At 51.1% G+C, this 22,934-nt stretch overlaps 8 protein-coding genes across 8 annotated transcripts; 3 read left to right on the forward strand and 5 right to left on the reverse strand.

Moving 5' to 3' along the window:
- Positions 1–1,096: 1,096 nt before the first annotated feature.
- COCCADRAFT_81112 (uncharacterized protein) lies at positions 1,097–1,364 on the forward strand (the record flags this gene model as incomplete). Its single annotated transcript, XM_007708379.1, has 2 exons — positions 1,097–1,145; positions 1,222–1,364. The coding sequence occupies 2 exons, from the start codon at positions 1,097–1,099 to the stop codon at positions 1,362–1,364; spliced, it is 192 nt and encodes a 63-aa protein (XP_007706569.1).
- A 1,012-nt stretch (positions 1,365–2,376) lies between these two features.
- Positions 2,377–4,250, reverse strand: COCCADRAFT_202 (uncharacterized protein; the record flags this gene model as incomplete). The annotated part of the gene is made up of 2 exons (XM_007708281.1): positions 2,377–3,233; positions 3,287–4,250. The coding sequence occupies 2 exons, from the start codon at positions 4,248–4,250 to the stop codon at positions 2,377–2,379; spliced, it is 1,821 nt and encodes a 606-aa protein (XP_007706471.1).
- Positions 4,251–7,688: 3,438 nt separating this feature from the next.
- Positions 7,689–10,538, reverse strand: COCCADRAFT_81198 (uncharacterized protein; the record flags this gene model as incomplete). Its single annotated transcript, XM_007708380.1, has 1 exon — positions 7,689–10,538. The coding sequence occupies one exon, from the start codon at positions 10,536–10,538 to the stop codon at positions 7,689–7,691; it is 2,850 nt and encodes a 949-aa protein (XP_007706570.1).
- A 409-nt stretch (positions 10,539–10,947) lies between these two features.
- Positions 10,948–12,785, forward strand: COCCADRAFT_81333 (uncharacterized protein; the record flags this gene model as incomplete). Its single annotated transcript, XM_007708381.1, has 6 exons — positions 10,948–11,037; positions 11,089–11,101; positions 11,162–11,196; positions 11,252–11,267; positions 11,321–11,446; positions 11,494–12,785. 6 exons carry the CDS (start codon positions 10,948–10,950, stop codon positions 12,783–12,785), a joined length of 1,572 nt encoding a protein of 523 aa, XP_007706571.1.
- Positions 12,786–12,962: 177 nt separating this feature from the next.
- Positions 12,963–14,944, reverse strand: COCCADRAFT_205 (uncharacterized protein; the record flags this gene model as incomplete). The annotated part of the gene is made up of 3 exons (XM_007708282.1): positions 12,963–13,970; positions 14,019–14,252; positions 14,306–14,944. 3 exons carry the CDS (start codon positions 14,942–14,944, stop codon positions 12,963–12,965), a joined length of 1,881 nt encoding a protein of 626 aa, XP_007706472.1.
- Positions 14,945–15,922: 978 nt separating this feature from the next.
- COCCADRAFT_21528 (glycoside hydrolase family 12 protein) lies at positions 15,923–16,716 on the reverse strand (the record flags this gene model as incomplete). Its single annotated transcript, XM_007708305.1, has 2 exons — positions 15,923–16,418; positions 16,475–16,716. 2 exons carry the CDS (start codon positions 16,714–16,716, stop codon positions 15,923–15,925), a joined length of 738 nt encoding a protein of 245 aa, XP_007706495.1.
- Positions 16,717–17,345: 629 nt separating this feature from the next.
- COCCADRAFT_207 (uncharacterized protein) lies at positions 17,346–18,426 on the reverse strand (the record flags this gene model as incomplete). The annotated part of the gene is made up of 2 exons (XM_007708283.1): positions 17,346–17,441; positions 17,503–18,426. The coding sequence occupies 2 exons, from the start codon at positions 18,424–18,426 to the stop codon at positions 17,346–17,348; spliced, it is 1,020 nt and encodes a 339-aa protein (XP_007706473.1).
- A 1,331-nt stretch (positions 18,427–19,757) lies between these two features.
- COCCADRAFT_31833 (uncharacterized protein) lies at positions 19,758–22,778 on the forward strand (the record flags this gene model as incomplete). Its single annotated transcript, XM_007708329.1, has 1 exon — positions 19,758–22,778. The coding sequence occupies one exon, from the start codon at positions 19,758–19,760 to the stop codon at positions 22,776–22,778; it is 3,021 nt and encodes a 1,006-aa protein (XP_007706519.1).
- Positions 22,779–22,934: the final 156 nt, after the last annotated feature.

The raw sequence follows: 22,934 nt of genomic DNA on the forward strand, positions 1-22,934 counted from the left end.
CACACTTACTCTATGGTCATTCACAATGTGCACGATTACATTCTGCACCTTAGGATAGTGAAGGTAACGCAGGTTCGGGAGTGAGGAGCATCTTGTCGGTGAAGTCGAATCCGCCCTAGATGAGGAATGGCGCTCCCGGTACAATCTTTACTTGCCTAAGTATTAAGAGCCAGAGAGTACTTTACGAGTCTGCACTGTATATTTCATCGAGATTTCAAAGGCGAATATCATCAATGAAAAGATGGTCTAATGGCGTGTGTTGTTGGTGTTGTTGTTGTTAGAAGATCCTTGAATAAGGAAGTCGCTGCATGCTGGAAGCGCCAAGGCAACATTATTCGCGGGTCGACGTAGGCCAACCACCAAACACTCGCTCGATTCATCCGAAAGGAAAAAGAATTGTATCGAATCTCAGGAATAGAGGTCAAGGATATTGAGCAACTTTCATGTGCGCAAATCCGACGTGTTGGCACTAACCCGCATTTCCCAAATCCGTGGTTATCATACGATCGTACGACCTTGACGAACAAAGTCACCCCACCCGCATACCGGCGCAGCCCGACACGCACCCTCCTCAGTCCCATGTCTCGCCACCAGTACCTCTACAGCCCTATAGTGATAGTCACATATCAGCCGACATATTCCTAAGCAGCCAATAGCATTATGTGTTTTATTTCGAGGTCTCACGATCCGCACCCCTGTGATTCCTATCCCTCGCGCTGGGATGCGCCTAAATGCTTTTCCTGCTTCCTGATTCCGGGCCTTGGGTATCACGCAACGCAAAAGATGGGGTTAGCAAATGGATGCAATCGGCGGTGCAGAACCATCTAGGCAGAGACAACAGGTAGTAGACAAATTGTTCTCATGGATATAAAGAATGTTGGTGTTCTCGCTTTGTGTTACTTCATCCACCAAGGTTACATTCAATCATCTACTACATCATCAACAGTGATAAACATTACACATCTTTTATCCATCAAAGCTTCAGATACAGGCCTAGAATACAAAGAGAAAAGTCACATAGACTAGACCGACAACCTCCACACCAAATCACTCTACAAAACTTAACCCAACACCACCACCAAATCAAACCACAAACATGCCTGCAGCAGCAAAGTCCTATCTCCCCGCCTTCGCCGCCTTCATGGGTTCGTCCTCCCCCCCCCACCCCCATCCTTTCGTCTCCCCCAATTCTCCACAATAACTAACACACCCCCGCCGCAGCCTTCGGCCTAACCTACACTACAGTTGTTGCTTCAAAAGAAGGCGCAGCCGTCGACGGCGCCCGCACACGCTGGCAACAACAACACGCCCGAGCCCGAAACGCCCTATCTGGCGGCATGGCGGCACTAAGCGAGAGCAAGTGAATCAAGGAAACGCAGCTTGCGTTTTGTTTCAGAAACCGCACATGTTCCCTAGGAAAAGGGCGCTATTTGATTGTATCTCTTATACTTTTCTTTGTCGATATTAAGTGGGAAGCGGGATTAAAGGAGGGGAAAGGGCGTTTATAGCTTGCTTGGTAATCTTTTTTCCCGAGCAATGTAAGAAAGGGGGGTTCTCGGGGTTGGACAAATGATACCAACCCAGCATCTCGGAAAGTTTATTTTACTCTTTTGGGGACATTCGATGAGATAATACAATATCCATGTTTTTGTTTCAAAGACTGAGAAAAAAAGATGAAAATGACGTGATGAGGTGTGAGATGTGAGATGTTGACGAAGAGATTTCTCCACGGGCCTGTGCTTCATGTATGTACAAGCATCTTGTTCGTATTCTGATGATTACTCTTGTGTGTATCAAGTTGACTACCTTGTCCCTTGTATGTCAAGACTTTTCAAGGCCACTAGATGGACTTATACTTACCCCTCTCATATTGCCTTCGACCAACTCAAGCCTCAATGCATGGCGTAACAATCATCACACACACACACAGATGATTCAACAATACCAAGCGGCTCTTAAACGTTTGGTACTATATTTGAATTCCTCGCAAATGTCTACATACACACCCTCCAATCATGGACAGTCTATGTGTCCCTGTTCCATCTTGCCCGTCCCCCCCCCACATGACCTCGGGGCCAGTAAGATATCTACAAGAAAAACCCAATACCGTGAAAACGCCGTTGGAAAGGATTGGTGTACGCTTGATACCGTTGCGCAGTCGACAAAATGAACAAAGGAAAATAGCTATGCACGCTCGCTGTGGTTCGACCCAAGTCGCACCTAGACAAAGCCGACTCGGGTATAAAGAGTAACAAAAGGAATCGTCCAATCATGTGTAAAACAGACTAAGAGATGAAGCAACAGGAAATTGTCGGGCTTGGTTGAAGCGTCAAGAAAGTCAAATTAAACAAAAGGCCATGTGCATTCGCAAAAGAATTATGATTCAAACATCGATGTGATGTCGGATATTCTTTGCATGACTGTGTTCATGGCGGCGATCTTCCTTTCTAGACGCTCTGCAAGACGTGCCTCGTTGGCCTCATCGGAAAGGACGAGTGAGTAGTGTGCAAAAACCTTCTCGGGATTAGTAAAGAAGACCTCTTGCTCCTCAAGTGGGGCGGAGGCAGTAGTGGTGCGAGCAGGCGAGGAGTAGTAGAGGTCATACTCGTCGTCTTGTTCCTCAGCCTCATCAACGGGTGCAGCAGTAGGCTGTGTAGATTGAACAGAGTTCTTGATGATGGGGTAGTCAGCCTTGACCTCCTCAACAGATGCATCATCCTCAGCGTTGAAGATGGCGCTGTATCCCTTGCCGGACATAGCCTGGGTGTCGAGAGGGTTGGAGGGACCCTCGGGAAGCTCGGTAACGGCGAAAGCAACAGGCTGCTGGAAGTTGAAGCCATTGTTGACGTTCCAGTTGGGGTTGGCGTTATTGGAGTTGTTCAAGTTGAGCATGGCAAAGTCAATCTGGGGTTCAGGAGCCATTGTCATGGTAACTTGAGGGTTCTCGGGCTGCGACATGGCGTTGAACTGCGGCTGGGGCTGGAAGGCAGGAGCGGGGGCAGCGGTAACGGCAGCGGAAGAGGTAGGCATGGCAGTCATGGGAGCCTTGATCTGAAGAGACTCGTCGCGGGAGAGCTCCTCGAGGAAGGGAGTGAAGGCCTGGTGGCGGAGAAGGCGCTCGATGAATGCGCGCGAGCGGGCATTCTCCTCCATAAGAAGACGGTTCTGGGCGCGGAGCTCGTTGGCCTCGTTGACCTTCATGGCGACTTCACCTTCGAGTTGGCCAATGTATTCTAAACGACGTTAGCTGGAAATTGTATATAGATACATCGGTGTTTATGCTTACCCTTTCTCCTTGAGCGGAAGGCGCGCGCAGAGACCTTGTTGCGCAATTGACGGCGCTCCTTGGAGCTGAGCTTCTTGCCCTCCTCGGAGGCAAGTAGCCTCTCATCCTCATCCATATCCTCCTCGTCCTTCTTGGCGCGGATGATGTGGGGGAGTAGACCCTGGTTGTTGTCTTGCATGGATGTTGAGGCGTTTTGGCTGTCGGCTCGGATCTGTGCGACAACGCGGGTGATCATCTCTTCAGTGTGAGCGTCACTAAGTGGGCTTGAAGTCTTGCGGCTGGCCTGGCTAGTGGAAGGCAGACGGGACTGAGGTATTTGTTGTTGTTGTTGTTGTTGTTGTTGTTGCAGGGCTTGCTGTTGCTTCTGGTGGGCCAACTGCTGTGCTCGCTGCTGCTGGGCCTGCGCCTGCGCCTTGGCCATAGCAGCTTGTTGCTGGTGCATACCAGGCCAGACGCGGACGTTGGGTACCTCCTCTTGAGTGATGGTACTGGGGTCGACAAAATCGTCTTGGGAGCCTTCGTTGAAGACAAAGCTGTTGCTGCGGTAGTCGATGCCCATGTTCATGGGGACTTCCATGGGGAGTCCGCTGTTCCAGCCGCTACCATCCATGATGGAGTCGCCTCCCATCATGGCCATTTCGTCGAGGCCGGACGAGGAGAAGAGAGGGAAGCCGGTGTTGTAGTTGGGAGCGAGGCCGGCAATGGATCCAGAGGGAAGGCCGGTCTGTTGCTTGAAGCGTTCGTACTCGTGGCTAGGCTTTGCTGGAGTCTGAAGGTCGTCGTCGATGTTGGTGCTGGTCGGGCTGCCCATAGCCGACGTAGCACTCTGTTCACGCTTGAGGGTGGTGGGCTGAGTGGGCGAGGGCATCTGACCAAAGTCGAAGAACTCGTTGGGATCGACGCACTGATTAGATAGGCTGTTGAAGGGCGCCATCGACATGGCCGGTTGAACTGCGGTAGCCATGTTGTTTGTTTGACTACTGGGGGAGTCGCGGCTGGGTGTTTGGGCGGCCCTTGGGCAGACAAGGTCGTGTCTTGGGGACGTTGCGGTACGGGCAGTGGAAGGGCGACAGGAGCGGTTAGGCTGGCTAGGAGTCGTCGTCAGCTCGTTTCTGGGCCTTGTTCAAGCACGGAGGATGGAAGCCGGAGGGTCCGCACCTTGGGGGAGCGTCTGTGTGCAAAGGGGGTTCTGAAGTGTGGGCGCAGATGGAAAGTGTCGACAATAAGAGTTGGGCGAGGGATGACGGGCGGATGTGCGGAAGTGTCGGAAGGAAAAGCAGGAGAAGAGAGGATGTGTCGAGTTGGCAGGCAGGCAGAAGAGGAAGGGAATGGGTGGGCGAGGGACGGGCGCAGGTCTTGCTTGTGCTGGGGGGGCTCCACCGCCCGTCGGGGAGGCGTTTCATAATCGAGGCGGAGTCTCTGGCTGCAAATAGCAGGACGAGACCGGCGCCGGTTGGTCAAGGCCGGGGGCGATCAACGCCTACCAAGCGTTGGCTGCCGCCCTGGTCTGGCGTCTCCTGAGCGCCGGGAATACCCCCCAACGCTCCCTGACGCCACGGCCGAACACATGGACGATCGGGACGACATGGGCAAAGTGGACACGCCGGCCCTTGTTGCACTGCTGCTTGCACTTGCACTTGCACATAACAATTCGTACAGACACAGTCGTCCCATCTGCCCTCGACGTCCAGCACACGATATTGCACTAGGCAACTCTGTATGCACCCTCGGCCTCGCGGCGCCGACACCGACGCTTGGTGCAGCCAATCAAGGGCCGCCATGGTGCACCACCACTGAGGCTGTGCTGTCATCCGGCTCGCGCTAGCCGGTTCGGGTCAGCGTTGCGGTAATTCCTGCTTTGGCAGTCAGCCAGTCAGCCACACCGGAACGGCATGTCGGCATGTCGTCGCAGCGCTTCAGCCACATCCATCACCACCGTCTGACACGCCAACGCGCGTTTACGCTCATACTGCATATGCGTACTAGTCCCATGTGCTACACGACACGGCATTTACACATACATACTAGTACATATACAAATACTTACTTACTTACTTACAGCCCGCTCACCCGTCCTATAGTCCTTTATCAGCTTGCCAATAGCGCTGGCTCTGGCTTGTTCCCTCATCTGGGCTGCTCACACGCCACCGTGCATGATTGGATAGCGGCTGCCTAAGCCGCCCGCCGGAACGGGGTGTGGTGCACAACCACACATTGCAATCTTTCACATGCCCTCCCCGGCTCTAGCGACAGTCCAGAACTCTGTGTAGTACAGTAGTATGTGTGATAGCAGTCGCAGAAACTTGCGCATCCTCTGGGGAGGCCGCTCGTCGTTTCATTGGTAGCTCGAGAGAGTTGCGAAACACCCGTCGCCGGTCAAGCACGTCGAAGCTGTCACTTTTGCTGACTACAGCGCGGAGCTTGCCGTCCAATAGAACCTCACATCGTTCTGCTTGGGCATCCGGCCACCCTGGGCCATAGTTTTTGCCCATGCCATGTCCCGTTGATCCGCCTCATCTCAACAACGCTCGTCTCGATCAAAACTGCCTACTTGCTCTTCATGTTTTGCATTTGCACTGGCTTAATGGCAGCATGCACTGCGCCACTTGATCCTGCAAAGTATTGGACACTCACATGAGTGCCGATGACGCGGCCTATGTCCAAGTCTATCCGTCACTATGTACGTGTGGATAAAATTAGGAACAACAAGCCTCCGACTTCGCCAAAGACGAACAGCACCAGGAAGAATGCTGCCACCCTCACACGCTAATCCTATACGCCGGCTGACATCTCTCTTGGCCGGCCTAAGGCTATACTTGCCTGCCCGTCTCTGTCAGTCAGACAGACAAGGCTGACATGGTTCTTGGCCGGCCTTATTCCTCCTTCCGCAACCTCCTTGGAAACGTTTCTGGACGGCACCTGCCCTGCAAAAAGCCGAACCACCCCCCTGACCGTGATCGTCCATATCGTCATTGCCCTTTTGAGTTTCCCTGTGTGGTAACCCTCCCATCTGCACCTTCCAGGAGAGCCTGTCGCTGCATATCCATCACTTTACCGTCTTGATGCTCTGCTCTTTTTCTCATTTGCTAATCACCTCCATCTAGCCCACATGCACATGTCCTTCCCCATCCAACCTCCTATTTTTACTTCCCTACATTCCTGTTCCTTGTTCCCCGGAGTCTCTCCGTCTGCACTATGATAAGTGGAACATGGCATATCGTTAAGCTATCCAGTTGTACCTCACAACCAAACTTCGCTCGCCCCGTTCCATGCGCATACTATACCAATCAATACCACCCATTAACACCCGTCCACCCACGCCGCTATCAAAAAGCATCTGTATCTTATCAAACGGCTATGCTTACGCCCTTTACTCATTCGGCCCGTATCCAACCCCTAACAGAAGCATATCCTTCTTCACCCTGAAACCCCTGTAACTCCGTCTCCCGAGTGGGATAGGCCCTCAGCCCGTACAGGTAACAAGACAAGTCTGTTTCACCACCTTCCCCCAAGCCTGTATCAACACCCGTCCTTTGACACCACTACCACTCATGCTGCTCGAAACCCCATCTCCCGAGACAATGTAGGTGCGACACGTGTCTCGTACCAACTGCTCGTGTTATTAACCCTACTGCTCCCTTCTTCCCTCTCCAACCGGACTTTTGAATTAAAATTAGTGGCCAAACCATTCAAATTAGATTTGCCCGTGTCAAATTACTTACTAACTACTTTAGCTCATTCCTGATTCTTTTCCCACTACACACACACACACACACACAGACTAATATTCCGGTTAGTACACAACTATACTATAAACTTGTAGTTTTTTTTCCAGGGGGGTGATTCCCTACATCCGGCTCCGCTCGAATAAAACTTGCAAAACTGGAAACCCGAGCAAATTGGGCTCCCACTGCATTCTTCCAAGGATCTAGCAATCAAGAGCGGGAAAAAAAGGGAAGATTAGGGAAAAAGCAAAAAAAACAAGGGAAAAAATATTTTCCTTCATCATAGTTGATTGGTCATGTTTCGGGATCATAATTTAATGCCTCCTCCCTATCGCCTGGTAACCCCCCACATTGGAACCCCTGCTATTATGTCATGCGAGCATCTTTTACCCATTCTTGCTAGACCCCCTCCGATCTTAAGGTTTCTGTATACTACATCGATCTGAGGGAGACGGGTTGGAACGTTTTTTTTCTCTCCTGTTATCAATGCTGGGCAGGCGCTCCTTACTGGCGATAGGCAGAGATGAAAAGAACGTTTGCAACAAAAGGCTTATCAGGATGTCACTGCACAAAGTTTCAACACTATAACCCCCCCATATGCTGATGTGTGCAACGACTGAGATGCCTTGTTGTTTGTAATCGAGCAAACTAAAAGGCTATCCATCTCACATAGCTCTTCAAGGACGCTGATCCCGTGGCTCAGGCTCTCGTTCCTTGGACAAGAAACCATGCACATCTTCCTCGACCGCTCCCTCGTCTGACACATGCTGTTGCTGTTGCTGCTGCGCCTGCTGTACAGACGAAGAAGAGTCGAGACCATCCCTCTCCACAAAGTGATGCACAACACTGCCACTATTCCTCTGTTTCGCACTTGCCAAGAAATCGCCCATCCGCTCCTCGCCAAGCCCCAGTCTACTCACCATGTTGCGAAAGGTACTTTCCATATTCCTGTCTCCCAGGATACCGCTTCTCGCCACGCCCTCGCCTTTGGCAACGTCGCGAACCACGTCACGCGCACGCTCGTAGTCGCCCTCTTGCACCAAGGCTCGCACCACTGCGATCAGCGCACCCCACCCGGGGAGCAGCCCTTGCTTCGACATGCGTGTCAGCACGCTCATCATCTTGCCTACATCGCCATGCAGCGCATATCCTTCTACCAGACGGTCGTAGAGGATGCGGTCGCTTGGCATGCGTGGTGCGGTGAAGAGCAGGTTGACGATGCTGTCCACCTCGGCCAGATTCGCCGGCTCAGATTGGAAATAGTGCGTTACCAGCGACGTGTACACGTGGGCTGAGGGTGTCAAATTCCGCTGCGTCATATGCTCCATGACGGCGCGCACAGCTGTGTAGTTGGCGTATCCTTTGAGCAGCCGGTCAATGGCTGTCGAGTAGACGTGGTCGTTCAGCGTCAACCCGCTGCTTTCCAAGTCGTTCAAAATTGCCAGCACTTTTTCCATTTGCTCCTGCTCAGTCTGTCCGTCAAACACTTGGTTCTCAAAAGCGGCGCTCATAAGCATTGTGTGCGTTGCAATGTCACCCTCAATCCCTTCCTTCTCCATCTGCGATAAAAGTCTTAAAGCGGTCCGTGTGTCCTTGGCCAGCAGGTACAGTCGTATCAAACTGTTGTATGTGATGGCGTTAGGCTTGATCTGGAAATTTGCCGCCCATCCGAGAATCTTCTGTACGTATGCTACACGTTTCTCGTGGCGCATTGATTCGGGACGTATCTGTACAATGGCCGATATCGCTCCATTGACAACTTCAATAGAAGGTTTTGTGCACTTGTTCACAGCCTTGCCGGGACTCCTGTTGGCGCCTTTTTGACCCTTGCCCTGCGCCTTTGTGTTGTTCGTGGCATATTCTGCTGCGAGCCAGCGTTTGCCCATCTCATCCAGCGCAGCCAGCGCTTTGTCAATTTGTCGCAGCGACATTAGACCGTTGACCCGCGTCGTCCACGCATAGTTTTCTGGCTCAATACCGCTATTCATCATCCTTTGCCACATGGCATTGAATCCATTGAGGTCCTTTGCTTTGGCGCACCCATTCAGAAGAGCAACCCACGACTGTATGTCTGGCTTGACGCCATGTGCCATCATGTGATTCCACACTTCTACTGCACGTTGTGAATTGAGAAGAGTCAAGTAACCGGAAAGGAAGCTATTGTATACTGAGCGGGGAATCGATGTCTTGTTTTCGCTAAGATATGTTTCTTGGGCCTCTGCCCAGATGCGGTCTAACTTTGTGACCGATGTCATGGTTTGAACGACACGGGCTATGCTCTTCATGTGGAATGCTTCTAGGTTGGTCAACTCGTCGGGGCTTTCGCCCTCTTTTCCAAGGGCTACCATGGCCTTTCGGGGTGCTGCCTCAATCCTTGCTCTTACTTCCTGTCGAAGATTGGCTGGCAATTCTTTGAACTGCTCTGCCTTTTGGGTGTGTATGAATACGGTGTCCACACGCGACTTAGCAAGTATCCTTTCGAGAAATCGTAAAAAGGGCGCTGCCTTTTGTTGGATAGTTGGCTCCAGAGCGTCCGAAATGCTGTACAGGTACACAGCACAAAAGCCTAATCCGGGTCTATTGACATATTTGGGAATATACCTTTGCAAACGCATGTTAAAATCGCTAACGTCATACACGTCGGGCATTTCCTCGAGAGGTGGCAGAGACCAGTCGTCGCTGATGGCCTCAAGTACATCGCTCTCTGATCTCATACATTGGAAGAATAGTCGCCATAAAGAAACTAACTCGTCAAGCAACAATGGTAAGTTTTGTTGAGAGGTTCCCGAAGCCCGAATTACCTCATGTGTCAGACGGGCTAGTGTTGGCTTGACCCAGTACTCTGGGCGAACAATATCAAGTTGCTGGTATTTGAATAGCACCTGGGTCGGGGTGACCTGTACACTTTTCCTGCCTGAACAAAGCGCTCCCGTAACAGCTCCGAGAAGACGGCTGAAAACAAACTCTTGTTTCAACAATTCTCCAGGATAGGTTGGCTCAGTCAGGGCTTTGCATCCTTTCTCTGTGTACGTCTTCTCGAACAAATCCCAGGCTCCTTGGACATGGCTGTCCTCAAGAGCTTCGCGGATTGGAGCAGCATAAGTCAGTTTGTCACTTGATGCCTCTGTTTGTCCTGTTTCCTGGTATGTGTCTTCTTGCCCGTAGTCCTCGTATAAAGAATCGGCCGCTGTACTGTCGTCCAATAAACCCGAGTAACGGCTGAGCCGTACCCGCTGGCTCCTTCGTTGTGGGTACTGTATGTCTGGCTCATCTTCTGTTGTTTTCCGCACAAGCGGTCGCTGCCTTTGTAATGTCACTCGCGTGCTCGATCTGCCCTGTACTGTTTCTTGTGCAGGGGGTGGCTCTTCCTGAACCGTAGACTCTGCCTTCCCTTCATCTAGCTTTATATTCGGTCGCGGGCGCAGCGAGGTAAATATGGTTCGAGATTGCCATTGAGGATTACGAACGAGACCGGCGTTTCGGAAAAGACGTGTCCGACATTGTCGACATATGTATGCGCCCAACATGTTGTCCTTGTATGCCTCGAACGGCGGGCGAAGAGTGCCGATACTAAAATTGTGGTTAGGCATTTGAGCAACGAAACTTTTCAGCGTATGTATTCTTCACTTACAAAGCTGGATCGGATCAGGTGTTCATGCGTGCGGAAAATTGACTCAATGTCTTGACAGGTCAATTGGCGACGGCTTGACGTTGCAGCTTCATGGATTCCAAAAAGACGGCCAAAGTTACGCGCGATGCATGGTGAGATTGAGCGGAATAGCGCCGGCCAATGAGACACAATGACGTCCGCACGCCTCACGTGATTGCAAGCGTCGTGAAGAACGTCTTCCACCGGGCTCAACCTAACTTTGCTTTTTCGCAGATTGCAGAAGACGTTTTCTTAGTTTAATTGCAATTCTTTTGGTTCATATAGTCATGACTACCTTGGTCCCGCGTCAACCCTACTCAAAGGACGAGCTTGAGAAACTGTATCCAAAAGAGCTCGAGTTGCAGCTTGTACAGATTGTAAGACAGATAATTGTGACTTCTCTTCGCGACTTTGCTAATCAGAGATAGCTATTACGTCATGGTCAGATTCTCTATTATGGCACAATTGTCCACGCACACCAATACTGACATGAGTATCCAGGCGAAAGAAGCCCTGTGTCACCTCGCTTTCAAAACGTAGATAAGCCTTTAATTCCCCACATCACATGCCGATCATTAACAACAACAACAGACAGGTCTCCCAGCGTGTATAGGATAACAAAAAAAGCAACTCCAAGAGTTTGGTCTGACGCATTCACAGATTGGCCATATTGCAGTGCTGCTCGCCAATTAACAAGCGTAATACTCAACACCAAGGATTTTTCGAAATGGGACCAACTCAAATACCGAAGGCGACTAGAGACTTTTGGCATGGACGATGGGCCGGGTAGCAAAGCCCTATTCCTTGAAGCAACCATCACTAATAACACCTAGTCATTGCCTCGGGACCCAAGGGCGAGTTTGATGCGATATGCCAACCAGGCGAACTTACAGACAAAGGCCGAGAAACAACACTGGCTCTGGGCGAAAGACTCCGCCATCTCTATATCGATCAGCTCAAGTTCATGCCAGCGCTGATTTCAGATGGCGACATGATCTACTTACGCGCAACGCCTATGCCACGTGCTCTGGAATCCGTTCAGCAGGCTTTCTGGGGCTTTTACCCGCCCTCAGCAAGAACCTCTGATTTCCCACCTCCTACCATAATCACTAGAACACCTGCGGATGAGACACTATACCCCAATGACGCAAGCTGTAGGCGTTTCGCCCAACTCAGCCGCGCATTTGCACAGCGCGCAGCTGATAAATGGAACGATACGGACGACATGCGTTACCTCTCCAAAGTCCTCTCGAAATGGATGCCTAATGAACAAAAGGTCGCTGTTGACTCTCACCCACGACTCTCGGGTATTATGGATACGTTGAATGCGACTGATGCTCATGGGCCGGAGACCAAGCTCCCCAAGGCATTCTACGATCCCAAAGCCCGCTCAATCATCGACAAGATTGCCGTGGAAGAATGGTTCAAGGGCTACACCGAGTCATCAGAGTACCGTATGCTCGGTATCGGCGGTCTAATGGGCGACATCACCTCCCGCATGGTCGGCAGCGTCGAGCGTAACGGAAACTCGGGGATCGTCGAGGTAGGCGGTGTAGATGGCCAGCTAGGCAAAGGCCGAGGCGGCGAAACAAACATTCGCTTTGCCATGTCTGGCTGTCACGATACAACCTTGGCCGGCATGTTGACCTCGCTCGGCGCATTTGAAGGCGAGAACTGGCCGCCCTTCACATCCCACATCGCCGTCGAGATGTTCAGAAAGCGAGGTGCCAGCACTGTCTCCCCGACGCCTTCCCTGCCCGAACAGAACCCACAGCCCCAAAGCCAAAGCTGGTGGTCTTCCCTCTTCGGCAGCACAAAAGTCACTTCAGACGCTAGTCTCGCACCCCAGGGCATCGCGCGAAAGCCCTTGAACGACCTTACGCAGACCCAGCGCGACCAGTTGAACGACTACTACGTACGAATCAGGTACAACGATAAAATCATGCAGATACCAGGTTGCAAGGCAGCAGGCAAGCATCTCGAGGGCGACACGACCTTCTGCACCCTAGAAGCTTTCAAGGGCATCGTAGACAAGTACACGCCCAAGAACTGGAAGGCTGCATGTACCAGTCGCTTGGATCAGCCTGCGTTCCCTGAGAAGCTCGAACCAGCTGGGTACGAATAGATGCCGCGTCACTAGACATAGAACATAGAGTTATTCCTTCTTTGTTTAGGCAAACATCATGATATTAGAATTAGTTTAGTCAAGATAACAAATTCTAGATTTTTCTTCTTCTCTGGTATTCTAATAAACCCAGGTCTAACCCCAATTTTCCAATTATGTTTCCTTTTTTTCGTTGCCTCACAAAACAGACAAGTCGGCATGACTAACAAACCAAGTGCCGTTGTTAGTATCGAGCGTAAGATTATTCTGCACCGTCTTTCCTCCCTTCAAACTACCGCTCTCAACAACACCGCCCGCGACGGGACGCTGGAGTTTGTTCTCTCCGCTCTTGACGGTGAAGTTGGCAAGAGGAATCTCCCAGCCATTACGCGTGACTACCGTTGGCAGACCAAAGAACTTGGCTGTCAGCTCGTCATGTGAAAAGTGGAGCTCAAAGTAACCGCGGTAGTACAAGTCTTGCCATTGCAGCTCCTGGTTCGCCGACTGAATAATGGACGAGTAGTTGTTTGCGGTTGCAAGGGAAATGTTTGCGCCATAAGGGCAGGGCGAAGTTACTGCTGAGCCAGCGAACTCGACTCCGATGCTGCCGGCACCCGTGCTGGGATCGTAATTCTTCTCGTCGAGCCAGATGAGGTCGCTGACCCACGAAGCGTGGCTGTCTCCTGCGAGGAAAATGTTGTTGTTGATGTTGTTGCTGTAAAGGTGGTTCAGCGTGCGGTTCTTGTTGGCGAGATACCCGTCCCATGCATCGTAGTTGAGTGGGTTCTCTTCGCCGTATGCTGCGGACTGGTTCAGGCGCGAGAAGACGATCTGAGAGCCAACAACGCGCCATGTTGCGCCGCGTTTGGCTGAATGCGAGAGACTGCGGTAGAACCAGTTCTCCTGGTTGGCACCCATGAGAGAGCGGCTGGCGTCATTAGAGATAGCGTGAATGTAATCAGTATTCCAGTAAAGATCGGTGATAGAGCGATCGTATTGGCGTGTGTCGAGCATGATCAAATCAACCAGTTTGCCAATGGAGAAGGACCGCCAGATGCGCAGGTTATCGTCCATGTCAACTTGGCGAATAGGCATCCATTCAAAGTAGGCACGAACTGCGTTCATTTTACGCTGGTCGACTGAAACGCCCCCATCGTAAACGAAGGAGTCTTCGGTGTTGTTGAGTTTGGAACTGCCGTCGCGGTACTATCGATGATTAGGATAAGTTTTGTAAAGAGAGGAGATTGAGCATACCGTGTTATCAGCTACTTCATGATCGTCCCAAACTGGGATCCATGCGAATTGTTGGTGGCTGGCAACAAGATCCAAGTCGGTACGGTAGGTTGCAAGTCGCTTGCGGTAGTCGTACAAAGTGTAAATGTCACGGTCCGGTTCGGGAATACGGCCAATGCTGTTACCCCAGCCATACTCGCCGTTCTTGTACTCATAGATGTAGTCTCCAAGATGAACGACGTAATCAACAGAGTCCTGTATCACGATTAGTTCAGGATAAGTTCGACCCGAGAATTAGCATAACATACCTTTCGCACGGGGTTACCATACGCATTGAAGAAGCCAAAGGGATAGTTTGAACAGCTGTACACAGCAAGCCTAACATTGGTGATGTCGTCGTCGGCATTTGGTGTGGTTTTGGTGCGGCCAAGAGGACTCTTGTTGTCCGAATTGCATACATTGAACTGGTAGTAATACGTGCTGAATGGCTTCAAGTTCTTGGCCTCGACCTTGACCGTAAAATCAACATCAGAGCTGGTATACACTGTGCCCGAGTCTACAGTCGACGAGCATTCCTCGTCCTCGTAGACCTTGTATTCCACGCAAATTGGCGACTTGGAAACCTGCACGTACTTTTCGTTGTCGTGATCGAAAAGAGGTGCGTAACCCGTGACTGTAACATTGGATTGCGAATTGTCGTTCTGAGGCGCAACGCGTGTCCAGAGAATAACGCTGTCTGGGTATGGGTCTCCCGAGGCAACACCATGGGTGAAGTTCAAGCTGGAAGGTTCATACGCGGATGCTGGATCATTTCTCTTTGCCACCTTATGGATTGAGATTCCAAGAGCCGGATGGTGTTCCGAAGGTGAGCGGTAATTCAGATTCTTGGACCAGCTGGCGCTAGCAACGGATGCCAGCGGCAGCAACGAAAGGAGTTGAGGCTTCATATTGAGAAACGTCCCTTGTGCTTTGGGAGAGTACCGCTCAGGCTTGGGGGATCAAGCTTTTTGGACGTCCATGGCCTTTTTGTAGCTTTCCATGACGTTGGACTTTCTCCAGGATTCCGGGTTACCGGGGAAGCTAGTCCTGCAAGTTTGTCCAATGCTACTGCATGGTCCGCGGGAACAAGTATTGATGGGATGCAAAATCCCAATCACAGTTCGTGTACCTGGCATGCTGCGGCATTTGGGGCCCCAACACGGGAGAAACGATGGATGACAGCGCGGCGGACATAGCAATGAAGGATAGTCGAAGAGGATCAGATCGTCATCGAGCATAATCATCGCAACGTTCATTCGATAGCGATGCCGGGCTGCAGTACGTCTGCAGAACGGTATTGCTTGGTTCAGGACATGTGCGTTGTTGGGCCAATATTATTGGCTGCAAGGAGACGGACGGGCGAGCGTCCTCGGCAACCAAAGCTTGTCAGTAACATGGCATGGTGCACTGACATGCACTAATGCAGAAGGTGCTGTGGAAGCTCATCCCCGACGATATGATTGTGTGTTAAGACACCTAGACAACGTAAGAGAAAGTTAGTTTTTATGAAAAATATAAGAACTGCTTTCCATCAGCATATGCTCGCTCTTTGTTATTAACTCATTTTGAAGCAAGCCTCCATTGTCGGGCAGAACCCTACACTCCACTCTACAGATCCTATCACACAGCAAATAACTTACCCACGAATCTGGAAGACTACACAATCCAACTGATTAGTGGCAATGACAAGAGTATATTTCGAACGTGTTCATGCAAATGAATAGAGAAAGGGATGAGTGAATGTGGTTCAAGATAAGATAGTCCTATCGGTATATACAAAGACTAAAGCCCCCCACTCCACCACAATAAAAAGATATGTACAAGAATTGTTTCGCATCCATGCGAAAGAGAAGCACGGTGCTTAGCGTTCAGATCTATCAAGCCATCTAATTTTCGGCCAAGCTGTACGCGCTGGTAACAAGTTTGGCGTTGCTGCCAGAGAAAGGCTCAGTACCAGCACCCGCGCTAATCAGAATCTGACTGCTGGGAAGGCCTTGCTTGGAAGTAAGGTACTTGATAAAGTCCATGAGGTCTCCACTGAAGTTCTGAACTTGCTTCTCAGCGACGAAGCTGAACACGCTCATCTGGCCGTTCTTGCCATTGTACAGCTTCCAGCTGTTGCCTGCAAGAGTGACGGTAGCGATAGGGCTGCCAGTAGCGGAGATGGGACCGGCGCCGCCAAGGGCAGCAAGCCAGATCATGACTTCGTATTCCTCGCTGCCGGTGGCTGTGCTCGAGGTGAAGAGGTCGTAGGCTACGTCTGCGATGATGTTGTTGCCGGTGTAGGTCCACTTCCAGACTGAAGGGAGGGATTTGATTGATGCAAGGGACTTCTTGTTGATCTTTGTTACTACATTGGCAAAGGATTTGACCTTTCCTTGACTGTTGGTGCGATTAGACACGTGATGCTTATATGAAATGTGAAGGGTGTAACGAACCCGCCAGCCCATGACCACGAGGTATGCCATTTGAGCGTATTGCCGCTGAGGCCATCAACTCCAGTGCACTGGGATCCGGAAGTAGCATCAGCCTTGCCCCAGAGGTTGTTGTAGGTGGTGTAGGCGCCATTAACTTGAGAGCCCCATTGATCACAGAAGTCTGCGCGCTTCTGGATAGGGGATGCAGGTACTGCAAGGGCAAGGGATGCCGAGCTTACAGCAAGGAATGTGGAAAACTTCATGGTTAATAAGAGTGTGCTGTGAAAAGAAAGGATGAATGGGTGTGGTTCAAAATTATAAACGTGGAACGAAGTCCTGACCTTTAAGTATTTTAATTATGCAGAGACGCGTATGACCAGCGATATGAAGGGTGGAGCTGACATACACGGGAAACCCTATATAGTAACCTACAACCGACGTTTCGAAATAAACACAAGTATACGTCGAGGGAGCTATTCTAGAACAAGCAGTTTCTCCTCTTCAATATGTCCAATGATTGGCCATGAATACGTCGATCATCTCGAATAGGCTGGGGTCCTGTTCTAGACATTGGTGGGGAATTGGCCTAGCTTTGGCTTTGGAATACTAGCCGACGGAAGAAATCCACAAAGTGGTCGCATGCTTTTCTCCCAACATGATCAGCATTCCCCATATACCCCGTAGCCGGTAACGCCATGCTTACATTCGAAACACGGTACCACTACCCGTTCCGTACATAGTGTTTGCGCTAGTTGTGCCCCACGTGTGAAACAAATCGCCGGTGCTTAATTGAATGCCAATTTAAATGCCAATAGCGCCATGGAAGTAAAGCCATAATTCTCCGGCACGGATGCAAGAAGAGTCCTGTGTACAGTATTTAACAAGCTTTTTTTCAGTCTGTGCGGATGAAAGCTTGCTTCACCATAAGTGAGTCTAAATAGTCCATGTCGTCTGGGCGGCTGGGGTCACAGAATGATCTTAATGTGGGCTGCACAAACAACAAGTCAGCAAATGTCGCTTGCTCGGATAAGGCCTAGGAGTCCACTTACTGTGCCCATGTCGCCCTTCCTGTCAATCTTCCATTCATTTCCTGAAAGCCGCACCTCATGTTGAACATAGAACGACTCTGGTCTCGAAACTTGCCAAAACGCCGTGAGATGACGAGTGATCTTGGTCAATTTTGGGCTCACGTCAGGCGTAATAGGTGCATCGAGCCATGGCTGCATGTTCTCCCATTTCTGTTCCGGCAGGTCCCATCTTGCCCCTTCTGATGCTTGCATGAGCACATCTACATTGAGTTCTTCAACATGAGGGAAGTAATCAAGCACACTTTTGATGGCTAGTGTGGCGGCATCTGGCTTGGCTACGTCATCTGCATTGATGCGGGGATTTCCATACTTATCGACGAGAAGCTGAGGACCGCCATTCCACCACTCATATCCAGGCCAAAGAATGAGCCTCAATTTCTTTGTCTTGTCCATAAGTGGCAAGAGTCCAAGAAAACGAGGTGACAAATGTTCGTGGTCGCGTACTGGAATGTAATATCCATGGGGACCACGCAGATGCCGTTGTATCTCCAAGGTGATTCGCAGCGTACTATCATCGCAAGCTCGTTCCGCCTCTTCGGCGAACTCGTCACCGAGCCTTTCTGCCAGTATGTTGCTCATGGGTTGACCTGTAGGGTCTGGCGATATACTTGGCTGAGCGGCGTCCAGACAGCGGGTATGGTGCTCAAGGCACTCTTGTCTTAGCTGGCGACAGGTTGCAAGAACATTTGCAGGCGGACGTTGAGGCAGCCTGATACGTGTGTCCATGTAGGTCTCTCCCACAGCATGATTCGATCGGTACAAATTGTAGGTGTCTTCGGTTGAACTCGAAGTATAGACGTATTGTGGTAGTGTGAGATGGGATAGAATCTCATCCCGCAATTCACGGGGCAAGGACAAGAACAACGATGGGCTGGCGGGGGACATGACAGTTTATGCAGAACCCAAGCAGGTCAGATTCCTTCTGCAGCTTAAGTTGACGCGCTCCAAGCTCTTTTATGTTGTTGCTCTGTGGGGGCCATCGGACTTCCGCATTCGTTCCGCACGTGGTCCGTGACACCTCACGCGTAGTCGTGACTTTGTGCGTGTAAATTCAGCTGGGGAGGAATTGACAAAAAAGGTAATTAGTCGCATGGGTGGGCCAAGTTGTAGTAAACGGCCATGCCCAGTGATGTGTTGCGCATATGCCAGTTTGTGGAGGGTCACGTGATGTCTCTGACATGTGCAAGGATGATCATGTAACCACATGTGCTTCAAGACAGCATGTCACCGTCCATTGCTGAATCTGAAAAGCGCCTTGTGTTGATATATGCATGTGCGTAAAGGCTTGAGAAAGGACAGAATGGTCGGTAGCGAGAGCAAATGGTGCGTGCTACCGCAGGTACTGCGCAATGGACGTCACGCTGCATGTCCGCCGTGTTGTACCTTGAAGAATGAAGCCGGCACGACACCCGACGACCGAGAGCCGACTTGTTAGCAGCATGGCACAAGACGGTAGTCGAACGACCGACACCAAAGTCTTCGCGGAGCCTTGGCCAACATTGTGCTCGTCGCAGCAGAGGGCGCACCGGCACAATCCCAGCACGCAAACGACGGCATCGAGCAGCACAGCCCAGGTACCCTGAGCTTCACGCGACAAACGCTCATTTGCAGGCACAAGCTTACGCAAACAGCCTGCATCGCTTTTCACTGACCCCTCTAGCCGTGCTTCACGCGCAAACACGCTCATCACAACTGCGCGCGCCAGACAGACCGGTGACCATCTCGCCTGCGCAGCGTCCACAACAGTCACTGGCCAACCAGTGACAACATCAGCAGCAACAGCAACAATAGCGGCAGTAGAGGAAGAGCCGTATACAAGACATCATCACCGACCCCCACTCACAGCCCCGCGCGGGCGAGACAGAGGAAACGGCGATCGAGTCCTTGCCTCCCCACGACGCGGCAGCAGCAGCAGCAGCAGCAAGACTACGTTACCGAGGCAACAAAACCCCGACAACGCCCTCGCCAGTGCTATCAGGCACAATCTCGCTCTTACCATGCAACCGCGCGTGCCTCAAGACTTCTCCAATGCTTTCGGGCAGCAGCAAAACAACATCAGCAATGATGGTGGGGGTAGCCAAGGTTGGACCTACCCGCTTCCCTTGAGACCCCAGGGCGACGCTCCCGAACAACGTCGGCCTCGCTTGTCGCCTGATCGCCCCCGCGAACCCAAACAGGACGAGGATGATGATGAGGTACGGTCGGTGGTAGACGACATGTCACTCGAGCGCACATTCGATCCCCTCCATCGCGTCTTGGCCGTTACTTCCAAGCGCCCTCGCCAGACAATCGAAAATGCTGATGACAAGGATATGAATAGTACGCTACGCAACAACGGGGCCGTTGCTGTCATGGTGTACCACAGCGAAAGCCCAGACTCACAAGCAAATGACATCTGGCCTCAATGCCGCAGCCCAACAAAACTGCCTGCTAGGTACTATCTCTTAGACCATAGAGTACAGTATGCATCCGGTCCAAAGCCACAGACTTCCAACAACAGTGGAGTTGAAGGAACAGTCTCCAGAAATAAACAAGAAGCAGGCGTCCCTCTTGCAGACGCCCCGATTAGCCGCTCACAGTGGAAGCTGCCTGTTGAACTGGTAGAGTTGATCGCTTCATTTCTCAATCGTGATGACATCAAAGCACTACGGCTCGTCAGTCGCGAGCTGAATCACTACGTCTCTCAAGTTATATTCAAAACAGTTGTTGTCCCTTTCAACACTGAAATCTACGGTATGCTAGGGAAAGAAGTAAGACCCGATTTCAAAGGGAAGAAGCGGGCAAAATTTGAAACAACCAGGTATTCTTGGAAGAACGCCAACGGCGATGAAGTGTACGACGGCCACGGCCTTGACGTATTTCGTGGATTCGGTAAACACATTCGAAGATACGGAATGAGTTTCGAAGTCAACGAAGACTCACTTTCAGCGCCGCCTACCAAATCGCTAACTGAGAACAAAACAAGCTTCTGGGGTAGATATGAGTGGCCGTATGAGGAATACCGTCGATTTGATGCAGTCGCTGGCCTCGAAACAGCCGCTGACGAAACACCACGGATGAAAACCGCATTCTCTGAGCTCACCGAGGTGAAAGAGCTTGCACTCTCAATCGACAGTGGCCTTGGTTGGCTCAACGGGCCTGACAAGTCTATACGGGCGCGCATTTTCCACAGACCTTCCAATGTTTTTGGAACGAACAAAGCTGTCCCGGACCGTAGGGCCCAAGCTCAACAGGAGCTTTGGAGACACATTGATTCATGCTATCAGGAAGTCGGCAGTGATATCAGACACGCAACTCTCTACAGAATGGAAGGCCAACGTCCTCTGTCTGAACTAAAAGATGCCGGCCTGTTGGCCGGCGTACAACCGGAAATGCCTTACTTAGATCCTCAGCTGATACATGAGGCAACTCCGCACGATATCCTTGACATCCCTATGCCTACTTCCTTTGATGACCCATACGTCTTGGAACGTTTCGTATCCACGCCCTCTTCATTAGGTACTGGTATTTTGTTCGCATCATCTGCCTCGCCACCTGATGCTGGACAAGTCGTGAATCCGATCATACCTGCCAACCTCACCACGGCTCAGCAAGAGTGGTTGTTGGAAACGGAATGGGCCCAGCGAGCTTTCATATCTTCATACATGCTCTCTATCATCGATAACCCTTCTACATTTCAACAAGTACACACTCTGAATATCGCAGGACTTTCTGATCGCTACTTGCCAATGCTGAACCGTTCGGATTTCTGGGATGCACTACCCAGTCTTTGCGACGTCACTCTTATGGTAATACCGGGATGGCGAACAGTTCACAAGGATGAAGCCGGCTTCGTTACTACTTCAGCAGTCAATCCTGTTCTAGGGGCCAATATGCTATTTGCCATACTTCGCGATTATATCGCTCGCCGCTCAAACATTCGAAAACTGACCGTCGGCTGGACGGCTGGCGGTGAGCATGCTGAGGGGCTCTATGCAAGGAACAAACTTCTATGTCCTGCTCCTATCATGGACTTGCGGGTTCCTTCGGATCGTCCTGCATCTGTCAATCCCGCAGCGCTTGTTGAGGCCGATGCAGCTCTTTTGCGGGCATTACTCCTTGAGTTGCCCCACATCGAGAAGTTGAAGCTAAAGAACTGCTGGATCACTCCTTCCAGCCTACTGCAGTTTGTCAAAGTCCATGATGCATATCGCTTGAAGGAATTGGTACTTGATTCCGTTTCGCTTACAGCGATGCTACGTCCCAATGCTCCTAACGCCAATGGAAATTTTGTACCCCATCAAGCAGTCGTTGTCCAGAATGCCCCTGCTCAAGCGGCAATGCCCGCAATCCCCCACTTCCTACCTGCCCATCAACAGATTCTGCAAGTTTACGTCCATGCTCAGCAGTTACAACTTCAGCAGCTCCATGCAAATGCAGCTGCGCTACAGCAAAACCACATTGTCGCTCTGCAAGTTCAGTTGCAACAGCAACTCCAGCAGATGCAGATGCAGAACCTAGTTCTGCAACACCAAGGACAGGGACCGAATCAAGCCCTAGTGCCAGCTCCACTACAAACACCACTGCAACCCCAACAGCATCAGCCAATCCATCCTAATGCGATTCTCACAAACATCACTCATATCGCTGCCCAAGTAAACCAACTACATCATCAGATTACGACTGGTCAGCACCATCCCTTAGGACAACAACATATGCATGCTCCGATACCAGCGACCAATCTCGCCGCCACAGATTATCAGTCTCCACTCAAAGCAAGGCCGCGCGAAGGATCATGGATGGATATCATCGACCAGATCTCGCCTGGAACTAATCTTTCTGATTTTGAATCCAACTATTCCAAGGCTGACCGCAACCGCCAAACTTCTCTTCGAGAGGTTGAGTTCATATCGTGCGGTTATGCCAAACTCACTCACGCTCCATTTGACCAGACAGCTATCGACCTCGGTCAGGGTGCTGTCGCCGCTTCGCGTCACCCATGGTTCACCCGGCGCATGGCCGCCCTTTCTCCTGCAATGATGAGCACCAAGTGGACCTATCTTGCCGACATCATACAAGAAGTCGATTCATCAGAATTAACTGTCCTCGAGGATGGCTGGAACTTGCAAACTGGTTGGGAGGATGACGAGGAAGCGCGCGCTGTTGAGTTTGATGGTCTTTTTCCTGGTGGTACGGGGCGCTTCACAGGCACTATACGCCATTCGGACAGGATGGTCGATGATGATTCTGGGGTGTAGCGATGCTTCTGAGCAGTATCTGCCTTTCAACTGTGTACTAATACCACCAAAAAACTTCGGTGAATTCACTTTGTGACTAGGGAAGAGGAGCTTGCAATAACAAAATTCCTGGAAGAAACACTTAATAACAGCATCAGACGGTATAGGCCTTCATGT

The sequence above is a fragment of the Bipolaris zeicola genome (assembly GCF_000523435.1).
Source record: "Bipolaris zeicola 26-R-13 unplaced genomic scaffold scaffold_1, whole genome shotgun sequence".
Taxonomy (NCBI): domain Eukaryota; kingdom Fungi; phylum Ascomycota; class Dothideomycetes; order Pleosporales; family Pleosporaceae; genus Bipolaris; species Bipolaris zeicola.